Source organism: Melanotaenia boesemani, chromosome 2, assembly GCF_017639745.1.
Source record: "Melanotaenia boesemani isolate fMelBoe1 chromosome 2, fMelBoe1.pri, whole genome shotgun sequence".
NCBI lineage: Eukaryota > Metazoa > Chordata > Actinopteri > Atheriniformes > Melanotaeniidae > Melanotaenia > Melanotaenia boesemani.
Window position 1 is genome coordinate 18,065,609 of NC_055683.1, and position 10,770 is coordinate 18,076,378.

At 40.4% G+C, this 10,770-nt stretch overlaps 1 protein-coding gene across 8 annotated transcripts in view; it reads left to right on the forward strand.

Moving 5' to 3' along the window:
- Positions 1-10,058, forward strand: part of clec16a (C-type lectin domain containing 16A) — a 47,233-nt gene extending 37,175 nt beyond the window's left edge. For 6 of the 8 annotated variants that reach the window (XM_041973617.1, XM_041973609.1, XM_041973590.1 and 3 more), the window contains 5 exons: positions 1,911-2,062; positions 2,430-2,634; positions 3,721-3,891; positions 4,231-4,368; positions 7,347-10,058. In XM_041973617.1, the coding sequence (XP_041829551.1) occupies positions 1,911-2,062; positions 2,430-2,634; positions 3,721-3,891; positions 4,231-4,368; positions 7,347-7,924 (1,244 nt within the window). In that variant the 3' untranslated portion in view covers positions 7,925-10,058. The remainder of the gene's footprint in view (positions 1-1,910; positions 2,063-2,429; positions 2,635-3,720; positions 3,892-4,230; positions 4,369-7,346) is intronic. The other 2 variants (XM_041973636.1, XM_041973645.1) reach the window with 2 other exon arrangements.
- The last annotated feature ends 712 nt before the right edge of the window (positions 10,059-10,770 follow it).

Consider the following 10,770-nt stretch of genomic DNA (forward strand, 5'->3'; position numbering starts at 1 on the left):
AGAGAGCAAATCGGCAAGATCGAGCAACAGAGGCAACATGGTCCATAAAAGTCAGCTGGTTGTCTACCATGACACCAAGATTCCTGGTAGAAGACGTAGGCACAAGCCTGATAGAGTGAAGCTGCACGCTTATCTGTGGCGGTAAGGAAGGATTGGCTGAACAGACAATAAGCTCAGTCTTGGACAGATTTAGCTGAAGGTGGCGATCCTTCATCCATGCGGCGATATCAGCAAGGCATGCTGATATTTGCATTGAGACGGTTGTGTCGTCAGGTGGGAAAGAAAAGAAAAGCTGAGTGTCATCTGCATAGCAGTGGTAGGAGAAACCATGAGAGCTAATGACTGCACCGAGTGAGGAGGTGTACAGTGAAAAGAGAAGAGGGCCAAGCACTGAGCCCTGAGGCACTGCTGTTGTCAGCCCATGTGATCTGGACACTCATCCACACCAAGATACTCTGAAGGCTCTTCTTGTGAGGTAGGGCATGAACCACGAGAGGACAGATCCTGAGATGCCAAGCTCCGAGAGTGTGGAGAACAGTATATGATGGTTGACCGTGTCAAGGGCAGCAGACAGGTCCAGCAGTATAAGGATTGAGGACTGACTAGCAGATCTGGCAAGCCATGGGGAATCAGTAACTGACAGGAAAGCAGTTTCAGTAGAGTGGCCTTGCCTATAGCCAGATTGATATGGATCTAACAGGTTGTTGTCTTGGAAGAACAATGAGACCTGACTGAAAACGACATGCTCTAGTAGTTTAGACATGAACGGAATCAGTGTGACCGGCCGGTAGTTTTCAACCTGGGCTGGGTTGAGTGTGGGTTTCTTCAGCAGCGGGGTAACCCGAGCTTGTTGGAAGGCAGAGGGAAAGAACCGAGATTTAAGAGAGGAGGTGAGAATATGGGTTACTGCAGATTTGATTGTAGGTAGAATGCTCTGCAGGATGTCAGTAGGAACAGGATCAAAAGGACAGGTTGTGTGTTTTGAGTTGACCAGAAGTTTAAAGACTTTGTCACCAGTAGTAGCTTTGGTAGGGCTGAGTTGGTCAGGCTTAGTGAATTGGTTACTGATGATAGCAACCTTTTCAGTGAAGAAGAACATTTCTGTAGTCAACACAGTGGGAGGCTGAACAGGTGGTGGAGATAGAAGAGAGTTAAACACCATGAACACTTGTCGTGTGTTGGTAGCATTGCGGATCTTGTCCTTATATCAGAGGCATAATAAAATAACTGATTTTGCGACAAAGAGATTGTACAGGAGTGACACAAACGGATGTTGGGCACCTACACCTTTGCATCACTCATTTCTAAGTCCACAGCATACTAATTTGATAACATAAGGAAAAGCACAAGTATAATCTTCATTATTAATCTAAGTTCTAAAAAATGTCCAATAAATATTTGATGCTGTAGCAGAAGATCAAGGGTGAAAGTCAAAAAATGGAGACAGCTCGAGATCCAGCTTATCGGAAGCGATAAGGTTTTTTTTTTTTTTGTCCTTAGCAGACACTCATAATCAGTGTCTTGTCAAACCGTGGCCCAGGAATAACACCAGCAATAGATGTAGTGAGGGAAAACTCAGTCTGGTCCGCAACCACTCCAAGTCAGCGACCAAGGCAGAAGCACTCACACACCTGAACAGAAGATATGAATGCTACCCGTCAAAAAATTAAATCAGTGGACAGGACCACAAATCTACCAATAACCATGACCACCGTCACGAGGACCACCGTGTTACATTTTAGCTTTGATTAAACAGCATTTTACAAGTTTTCTGCACTAGATAAACAACTATTACTTGCCTCACCAGTTAAACCTCATACATATTTAATGGATAATTTATTGTGGTCTTTCATTTAAACCATTGTTGTAATACATTTGATTGAGTGCTTTTTTATTTATTTTTTTTTCAGATAACAGTGACCTGATAGCCTGTATGGTGGTCAGCAAAGATGGTGGCCAAGCCCAGAGGTTCCTCGCTGTAGACGTATACCAGATGAGTTTGGTTGAACCAGAAACCAAACGACTTGGATGGGGTGTTGTCAAGTTTGCTGGACTTTTGCAAGTAGGAGAAAACTCTTGTTTTGTTTATTTTAACCTGTATCTGTGTGTTTGTCTTTATGCTAATAGAGTGAATGCATTTTCATGTGGTCTCATTATTCCCTCTGTCAGTATGTTATTTATTTGTAACTAACATTGTTGTCTTTGTAAATGCAGTCAAATTTATCTCCTGCCTCATGTTTTATCATTTACACCTTAGTTATTTTGCAGCTGTATTTCCTGTTTATCAAAATTTCTTGTTACTTTCACTAGTACAAGGACTTGAGGGAGCTTATTAGTCACACAGTTTTCACCACCTCATTCCAACTCTTTGGGTCTTGCAGTTTGATTCCTAAAAGTCTTCTCATCCTTTTTCCTTCTTCTAATAACAGGACATGCAGGTGTCTGGTGTCGAGGACGACAGCAGAGCTTTGAATATTGTTATTCACAAACCCAGCTCCAACCCTCACGCCAAGCCCCTGCCCATCCTGCAGGCCACCTTCATCTTTGCCGACCACATCCGCTGCATCATCGCTAAGCAGAGACTGGCCAAAGGTCGTATTCAGGCCAGACGCATGAAGATGCAGAGGATTGCAGGTGAAAAGACAAATGGACTTTATAAGGCTCCTGTCCTTCTTCAAATGACTGAAATTACCTTTGGAGAGGAGACAGAACAGAAAGTGTTTCACAAGGGTACAATCAATCAATCAAACTTTATTTCTAAAGCACTTTTCATGCTGGGGCAACACAAAGTGCTTTACATGAAAAATCTATTTATGCATATTAAAGCAAAAAGAAACTACATAACAGAGGGGAAAAAAAATCTGTGGGTTTTACATAAAGCAACCTTTTAACTCTTCCTCTTTACACAAAGATAACATCAAAATAATGCAAAAATACATTTAAAAAAAGCCCAAACAAATCACAGTTTTATTGACTACATTTAATACGAGTGAAACTTGTGAACAGAAGTGAAAGCTAAGCTCTTAGGTGCGTCATAGTGTTTCTTTTCCTTGAATTAGATGTCTTTCTGCTAAATTGAAAAGTCAGTTCCTTAGTTTTCTTCACTTATCACCATTTCCTTTTCATAATAATCATCAGAGATGTTTTCACAGCACATTTCATACTTATTATACACTCATACATACTTATTATTCATACTTATTTTAAACTAAATTAATTTTGATTTTTTAAACATTGCATCTTTTTTTATTTTGTATTTATTTGAGGTGCTTTAAAATGTTTGTCAGGAGCATGAATCCTATTTTTACATTTGTACCTGTGAATCTTTGATCGTTTACTGGCCTTGGGGAAAAAAAAGACAAAATCATTTTGAAACTTTTTGTACTGTGAATTGTATTAATTTTACCCACCGGTCAGTCATACTTCCCCGCCCCTCAGGGTAATTCTTCAGAAATACATGCAAAACTAATGACACATTAATAAAATCTTTCTAGTGCTGCAAGTCAAGATGGTTATGACCCCTGCCAAAATATCCACTTCAATCACATAACAGTTTCAAGATTTCTCTTTACCAGCACAGTTACACAAACAGTTTCTTTTTCTACTTTCAATCTGAAACAAGATTATTATTTTCTTAAGTTAAATGAAGTGATTAACAGTAACATGAATCTGTCCCAAAAGTTTATTTTATTCCTTGTCCTTTCACTTATACACATTCAGCTCTGCTGGACCTGCCGGTACAGCCCAGTGCAACTGAGGTGTTGGGTTTCGGTCAGACAGCGAACGCCTCACCCAGCGGCCTCCCTTTTCGGTTCTATGAACAGTCAAGACGAGCACCCAATGACCCCACTGCAAACAGATCTGTATTTGCTGCTGTCGACAAAGTGCCAGGTGACACACACATGAACAACATTTATCTTTCTCCTGCTCATTATTACAGAAATGACCAATAAATACGGCAGATGTGCCTTTTTTACACACTGAATCTGATTTAAAACACTGGATTTTATTGTAAAAACTTCAATTTAAGTCTTTTAGAAAACTTTTAGGAAAGTTTCCATGTCCTTCAAAGCCAAAGAAATGGGATTGTGATTTGATCTGAAGGACCATATCTTGCTATGTGGAAATGGATCAAATAATAGAGCTGAAGAGACCCCTGTTCTTGCTTTCAGTTTTACACACATTTGTAATGTTTGTGTGTGTTCATGTGTTGCATTATGTGCACTGCAGGTTTTGCAGTGGCACACTGTGTGCCACAGCACAGTCCGTCACCCCTCTCATCCCCCTCGCCTCCTTCCAGTGGGAGTGGGAGCACAGGGAGATGCGACTCTGTAACTGCGAGCACAATATCGGCTCAGAGCCCAACAGGTAGTACACACAGTTGTTCGTAAAGACTCCCAAACACAGAAACAGCGTAAGCACTGTACAAAATGTAACTGAAGTTAGGATGTGGCTTGCAAAGCTATATTCACACGATTATGCACATCCATACCATCATTACACGTGGGGAAGCCTTGGGTGCATATATAGTCAAACCACCAAAACCACTAGTTTGTAGTGGTGTGTCACAGTGAAAAGATCTCTGCCACGGAGTCATATAGATATCTATATGAGAACATTGGTAAACACACGGTGCCCTTTTAGGATACACAATGAGCTGGTTGTGCAGAGGGGAAAGGTAGGTAACAAGTGCAACCCTGAGCATTTTAAGTAAATACAGTATGGACAGACAAACAGGCCAAATGAGAAGGCGGACTGGCCAGAGGATGTGAACAATAAACAAGTTATGTGAGAATAGACTGCTGACCTACTGAGGACTTTAACCAGCTCATCTATTACATAACTGCATAAATAGATAGACACGTTGCATATACGCTGTGTTTTGTGTTTGTGCACATTACTGAGGAAAAAACAACCCACAAGATGTGTTTGTCTTTATCTTTTTATTTTTACTGAATCTTTAGAGGTAACCCTGCTTTAACATATCCAAACAAAATAAATGGCTTGTTAACAGGCTTGCAAAGAACTTGATGAGGAAGTTCATTAATCTGAATCAGGTGATGTGGAGTAGGAACATGTAGACATGAAGGGCGGTGGGTCCTGAGGTCCTGGATTTAAAAAACACTGGTTTAGACTATCAGTACTGCTGCAGCTGCTGCTTCTATTTACAGTAGGCTGAAGTTAAAGGTCCCATATTATACACTTTATTCCCAATCTGAGACCATTCATTAATATCTAAATGAAATATTTCCGCCATGGTATGGACAAATCGACCCTCAGTTTGAGTGCAGCGGCTTCTCTTCACCTCCCTCTTTTTAGCAGCTTCAGAAATGTGCCATTTATGGTGGGCGGAACCCTGGTGGAGCAGCTCAGCTGTTGGCTCCGCCCATCGCATCGCCCGTCATGAGGGGATTGACAGGTTAGGCCTTAGCGGTTACTAGACGCTGATTACAGCGTAGTGAAGGATAAACAAACGCCGGAACACCGGAACCCATTCCTGAAGAAGTTCGAGCAAGAAGACTAACAGGACGTTAGTGAAAGGTTAGTGTGACTTTTACTCGTCCAGCCAGTAAAATTTCAGCCATTCCATTAGTCCCTGTCTTGAATTTTTTCCCCCTCTTTTGTAACTATGTTCATGGATGATGCCCGTTCATGCCGCTCTCGTGAACAGCAGCGTTATGGCAACTGGTAGAGACGCTGTCGTTCTCCCTTACCAGTTTGAGCCGATAAAATAACTGCCAGCTCTTACCTCTCCAGCTGTGTCACGGACAGTTGGTATTGAACCAAGGGTTGCCGAAGAGGGAAAAACACTGGGCGCTAGGTGATTTTTAGAGGGCGGGCTTTGAGAGTCGGTAGGCGGGTCCATCGCTCTGTGGGGAGTGGTTATTGTCCCTTATGACGTCATAACGTACACGCTTTCAAACAAGCTCATTTCAGCGCTTACTTCCCTAGAGGTGGAGCAGGGGGGAGAGAGAGCGCCTGAAAGAGTTTCACACTTACGGGTCTCCTACACATGCGGGGGGACCAGTATGACTGTTCCAAAACCATTAAAAAGTGAATTTTGCATAATATGGGACCTTTAAGGCATCTCTACACAAAGACACCTTTTAATAATTAGCCGAGTAATTTGTGAAAGTGAAAACTAACATTTAGATACTGTATAAAGTGTAAAGTAGAATGTAATAATTTATAAATGTTATAGGGCTGCAACTAATGACTATTCTGATAGTCGAATAGTCACCGACTATTAAAACGACTAGTCGACCAATTGGATTATGTATCTCATAATTATTAAATGGCTCATATTTCACTTTCAGCTTTGAAATCTTGCATGAGGTTGTTATGTAAGTCCAACATGCCTCCTGTTTAAATGTTCGAGCATTGCAGACGTACTTCCGTGATACGCAAGGTCCTTTTTACAAATCTCACATGTATTAATTTATTTTATAAGTTTAACGTGAAGTTATCCCAGACTTTTGACGTCCTCTGCCAACTCTCAGAGATAGGGAAGAAGACGATGTCTCACTCTTAAGTTTTTTTTTTTTTGTCAACAATAGTCAATGAGTAAATTCGTTGTCAACTATTTTTATTGTCGACTATTGTCGACAACGTCGGCTAATTGTTACAGCCCTAAAATGTTATAAACCAATATTTTATTTATAGCAGAACACTGTAAACATATCAAATGTCCAAATCACTTTACAGAGAAAGTAAATAAGTTAAACTAATAATATTTAGTACAAAATTATCCCAATTCAGTCAGCTTTTTTTAAATTATCTCTTAAATTCTGAAAAAAGTCTTTTATTTTTTCAAGTGAATGAAATATGCTTTCATACAGTCCAGTATAATAGCATTTATAAAATACCAGCTCCATGGTTTGTTATTGATTGATCATTAGAGGAAATGCTCTGTGTTTACTTGAAATTAATGCAATGACTGAGAGGTGATGCAGTTTTGAATAATTTAATATGTAAAAAAATTTGCACAGAGGTCAAGTTTGTTGTATGTAATTTACATTACAGTCAAACTAAAAAAAAAATAAAAATGGTTTAACTTTGTCAGAGTGGATTAGCTAATTCAACCAACTGTGAACATTGACAACAAATGGAGATGCTCTGTGAACACACTGTGGTGTTTCGTAGACGTCAGCCTGTGCCTACCAACATGCATGTTATCTGTATAGCTCAGTTACAGTTACTGTTTTTTTGCAGTATGTTTAATTATAAGCTACACTTTAGGTTCCCTCAGTTCCCCTCTGTGAGACAAAAGACTTTTCCAGAACTGTTCTTTCCCATTTATCTGGGAATCCTTAAAAATGTCCCTGTTTTTCTACCCTCCCCTGTAGATGATGGAACATTTTTGGAGCACACGCCACCCTCGTCTTCAGGTGGAGAAAGTGAAGGAGGAGGCGGAGAAGTAACTCTAGTTTCCTCTGCTCCTTCTACCACAGTCCCAGCTGCGAATCCAGCTCTGGCGCCGAGCCTCACCCCGGCCTCCCAGCCCACCATCTCCCTCCTCACGGACAACAACACAGAGACCCTGAGTGTGGAGTCGCTCACGCTGCTGCCTCCCGCCGACTCACCGCACCTGCACCCGTGTACTGTTACCCACTGCCTTCAGCAACCAGACGCCACCATTGCAGAGGAAGAAGAGGGACAGAAAGAAGAAGAGGAGCTGCAAGAAGAGGAGGGGTCGCTGATGGATGATACGGAGACGGATGCAACAGTTAAAGAGGAAACTACTGAGACGACTGAGCTGCTCACACCTACTGATGAGGCTCCAGAGGGAGCAGACAAACTCGACGGCGAGGACTCACCTCTGAAAGTCGATGGGGATTTGCTGCAAGAAAGAGACAACATAACAGCAGAGTTTGTAGAGAAGAGCAAAGATACAGAATTACCAGACTCACCTGAGCTGGACTGAAGATGCACACATTTTGATTTATGCACTTAATGTAATTTACACACAGAGGACAGACCAATAGGACCGGTAGGCTATCCAGCTTGGCTGCAGTATATTTTCATGTTGCCTCCTGCTGATTTTGTGTGATGTAAATAGTCTTAAGAGACTTTTGGAGGCATCTCATCATTTGTGTTTGCACGTGAAGAAAGACTCTTTCTACTCCCGATGACGTAGACATTTACCAAGCTCCAGGCTCAAAGCACATTTGTCTTTATGTTTTAGCACAAGTGTCAAACCGTGCAACCAGCAACATTTTGTACTGATTCAGACTGCATCAGCTCAAACACACACATTTACCAACCCCACTCTGATTCTGTGAGTTGTTTAACTCACTTCCAGAAACCTATTTTTGTGTCTTATTGTTGCAGAACATCACTAATGTTTGGCAGAAATGTCACAACTATGCTACACACAGGACTCAGCTACATTTGCCTTTTCATTGTAACATGTCAGACCCATTAGCAACTACTGCCACTGGCATTTTCTGTTTCTAATCTTGGTTTAGTTGTTTTTCCCACATGTAAAGTCATCTGACACTTTTCTGTTTACCGGCTGGTCTCAGAGAAAGCGGCATCAACAAAGAAGGAACAGGTCTCAGACTTAAAACAATAATGCAGTGTCGTGGCCATCTTGTTTCCTGTTCCCAGACTTTTAAATAAATTGATCTGGAGCACATTGTGAGGTGTGTGACAGCAGCTTTTTAAATGTGGCACTTTGGAAAGTTATCACCACGTGTTGGTCTGGTTCCACGTAACAAAGATTGTTTAAATATGCTGCAGTAACATAACTTTAAGCTAGTTGGATTTTTTTTTTCCTATCACTGATTTTGATTCCAGATTAACTTAAATCTGCAGGGACAGTAAATTGCTCATTCGAGTGGGCAATTCTACGATTCTCCCTTCAGCTTTACTACAAAGATAAGTGATGTAAGTGGTCTTATAGTCATTTGCAAAACTGTTATTCATATGTGGTGTCTTTAGAGGTCATGTAGTTCCTAATACTTTATTTTTTTTTTGTCTGTAACTACAGGGGTCACTAACTAAGCAGCCACGAAATGTTTGATAACTTAAGATAAAAAATATACATCCATCTATTGTCTAGACCCACTTATTCCAATGATGAGTCCTGGGGATGCTGAAGTCTATCCCATCAGCCACTATTCCATCCCAGGGCTACAGAAAAATATTAAAATATTATTTTGTGTGAATAAAAATGATGGGTTATTGTCACAGACAAACTATGTAAAATGACAACTTCAGGTCTGCTCATCATGGCAGCATCACTTAGGCTGAATGTATTTTTGGGCTGGATTTTCCAGAAGGAGCCACCGTTGTGTTTTAAATCTATAATTATTGAAATAGTGCTGTGGAAAAACAAAGGAAGTAAAACCTAGTTATACGGAAACCACTTGTTGCCCAGAAGGCAAACCCCTTGCCAACATCCTTTAATTAAATTAATAAAGCTTTACTGCTGCAATAATCTTAAGAGCTAAGCAGTGAGGGGAGAGACGAATGTAACGTAAAACCTCTCTCTCCGAGCAACAGGTTTGTTTCATATTAACGGGACTGGTGTGTTTTGACTTTAATTCATGACTTTTTACAGTTCAGGAACAAAGCACACACATTCTTCACATCGCATCCTTGTTTTCCTCTCTTCTCTCCTGCCTCTCTTTTCCAGCTCACTCACTTTGTTCCTGTGCCATCATCACAAGTCTTAAAAAGCTCGATCATTCTTATTTTTCAACTGCGCAGCCCTGAAGTTTATAAATGAAGAATTCAGAGCAATACTCTGTTTTATAAGTCTGTCTCTAATTATTTCCATTGTGCTTCTGTAAATAGCAGCAGATTGATTACACACATGCTGAAGAGGCTTGGCACATTTCGTAGAATTGATCAGGGGGTTTCTTGGGAACATGTTTCCTGCTCTATCGAAACATGCCATGGTGAGCCTCCATTATTATCTGATTGTAGTGTGTGTGTGTGATATGTTTGTATGTTGTGTAAATGCTTCATGCTTTTAAACTTGTAATTATTGTTAATGAACTGAAACAGAGGATTAAATATAGAAATGCAATAAATTATTCTACTTAACAACAGTCATACTGAAGTTTGTCATTACCATCACAGAATGAGTGGGATTCTGTACACGGAGAACAGAATTTGTTAGGCTGACATATTTAGTATTCAGTAAGGAAATGGGCTTTAAATACTCAGATTTCTCTACATGGTTCAGTTTTATTGTTTTTATTAAAAACTGCAAAGCCCACTTTTCTGTAAAACAGAACAGACTTGCACCACTCATCTATAAACAAGTATAAAAATATCGTTTAAAAGCTGAGAAACTGATGTGGCCTTTACCTGTTTGTGGCTGCTACAGGGGCCCTCAGTTATCTTGTGGTCTGTATGTGTTACTTTTATCGTGGTTCCTCTCTTCAGGGAAGTCTGGTTGTGTGTGCGTAAACGTGAATAGGTTCCTGGTACTGAAGCCGTAGTGTGTGTGTTTTTTTTTGCTTTTTTTCTCTCTCTGTGTGTGTGTGTTTAAACCACATTCACAGCTTTAGTTTGTTTTGAATGTAGAGATCTCAGATTTGATGTAGTCTGTGCAGTTGCATACAGATGCACCACTTCACATTGTGTCAGCTCTAAAAATAAGCTCTTGAAAAAGGATATATAACTGTTTCTTAGTTAGTACTCAGTAATGCAACAGAAATAAAATAAGATTTGGGAAAACCTACATTTTTAGAATCTGTAAATCAGTTAATGCCACGTCAGTTTGTTTAGATCCCATATTGTATCCCACTTAAAACC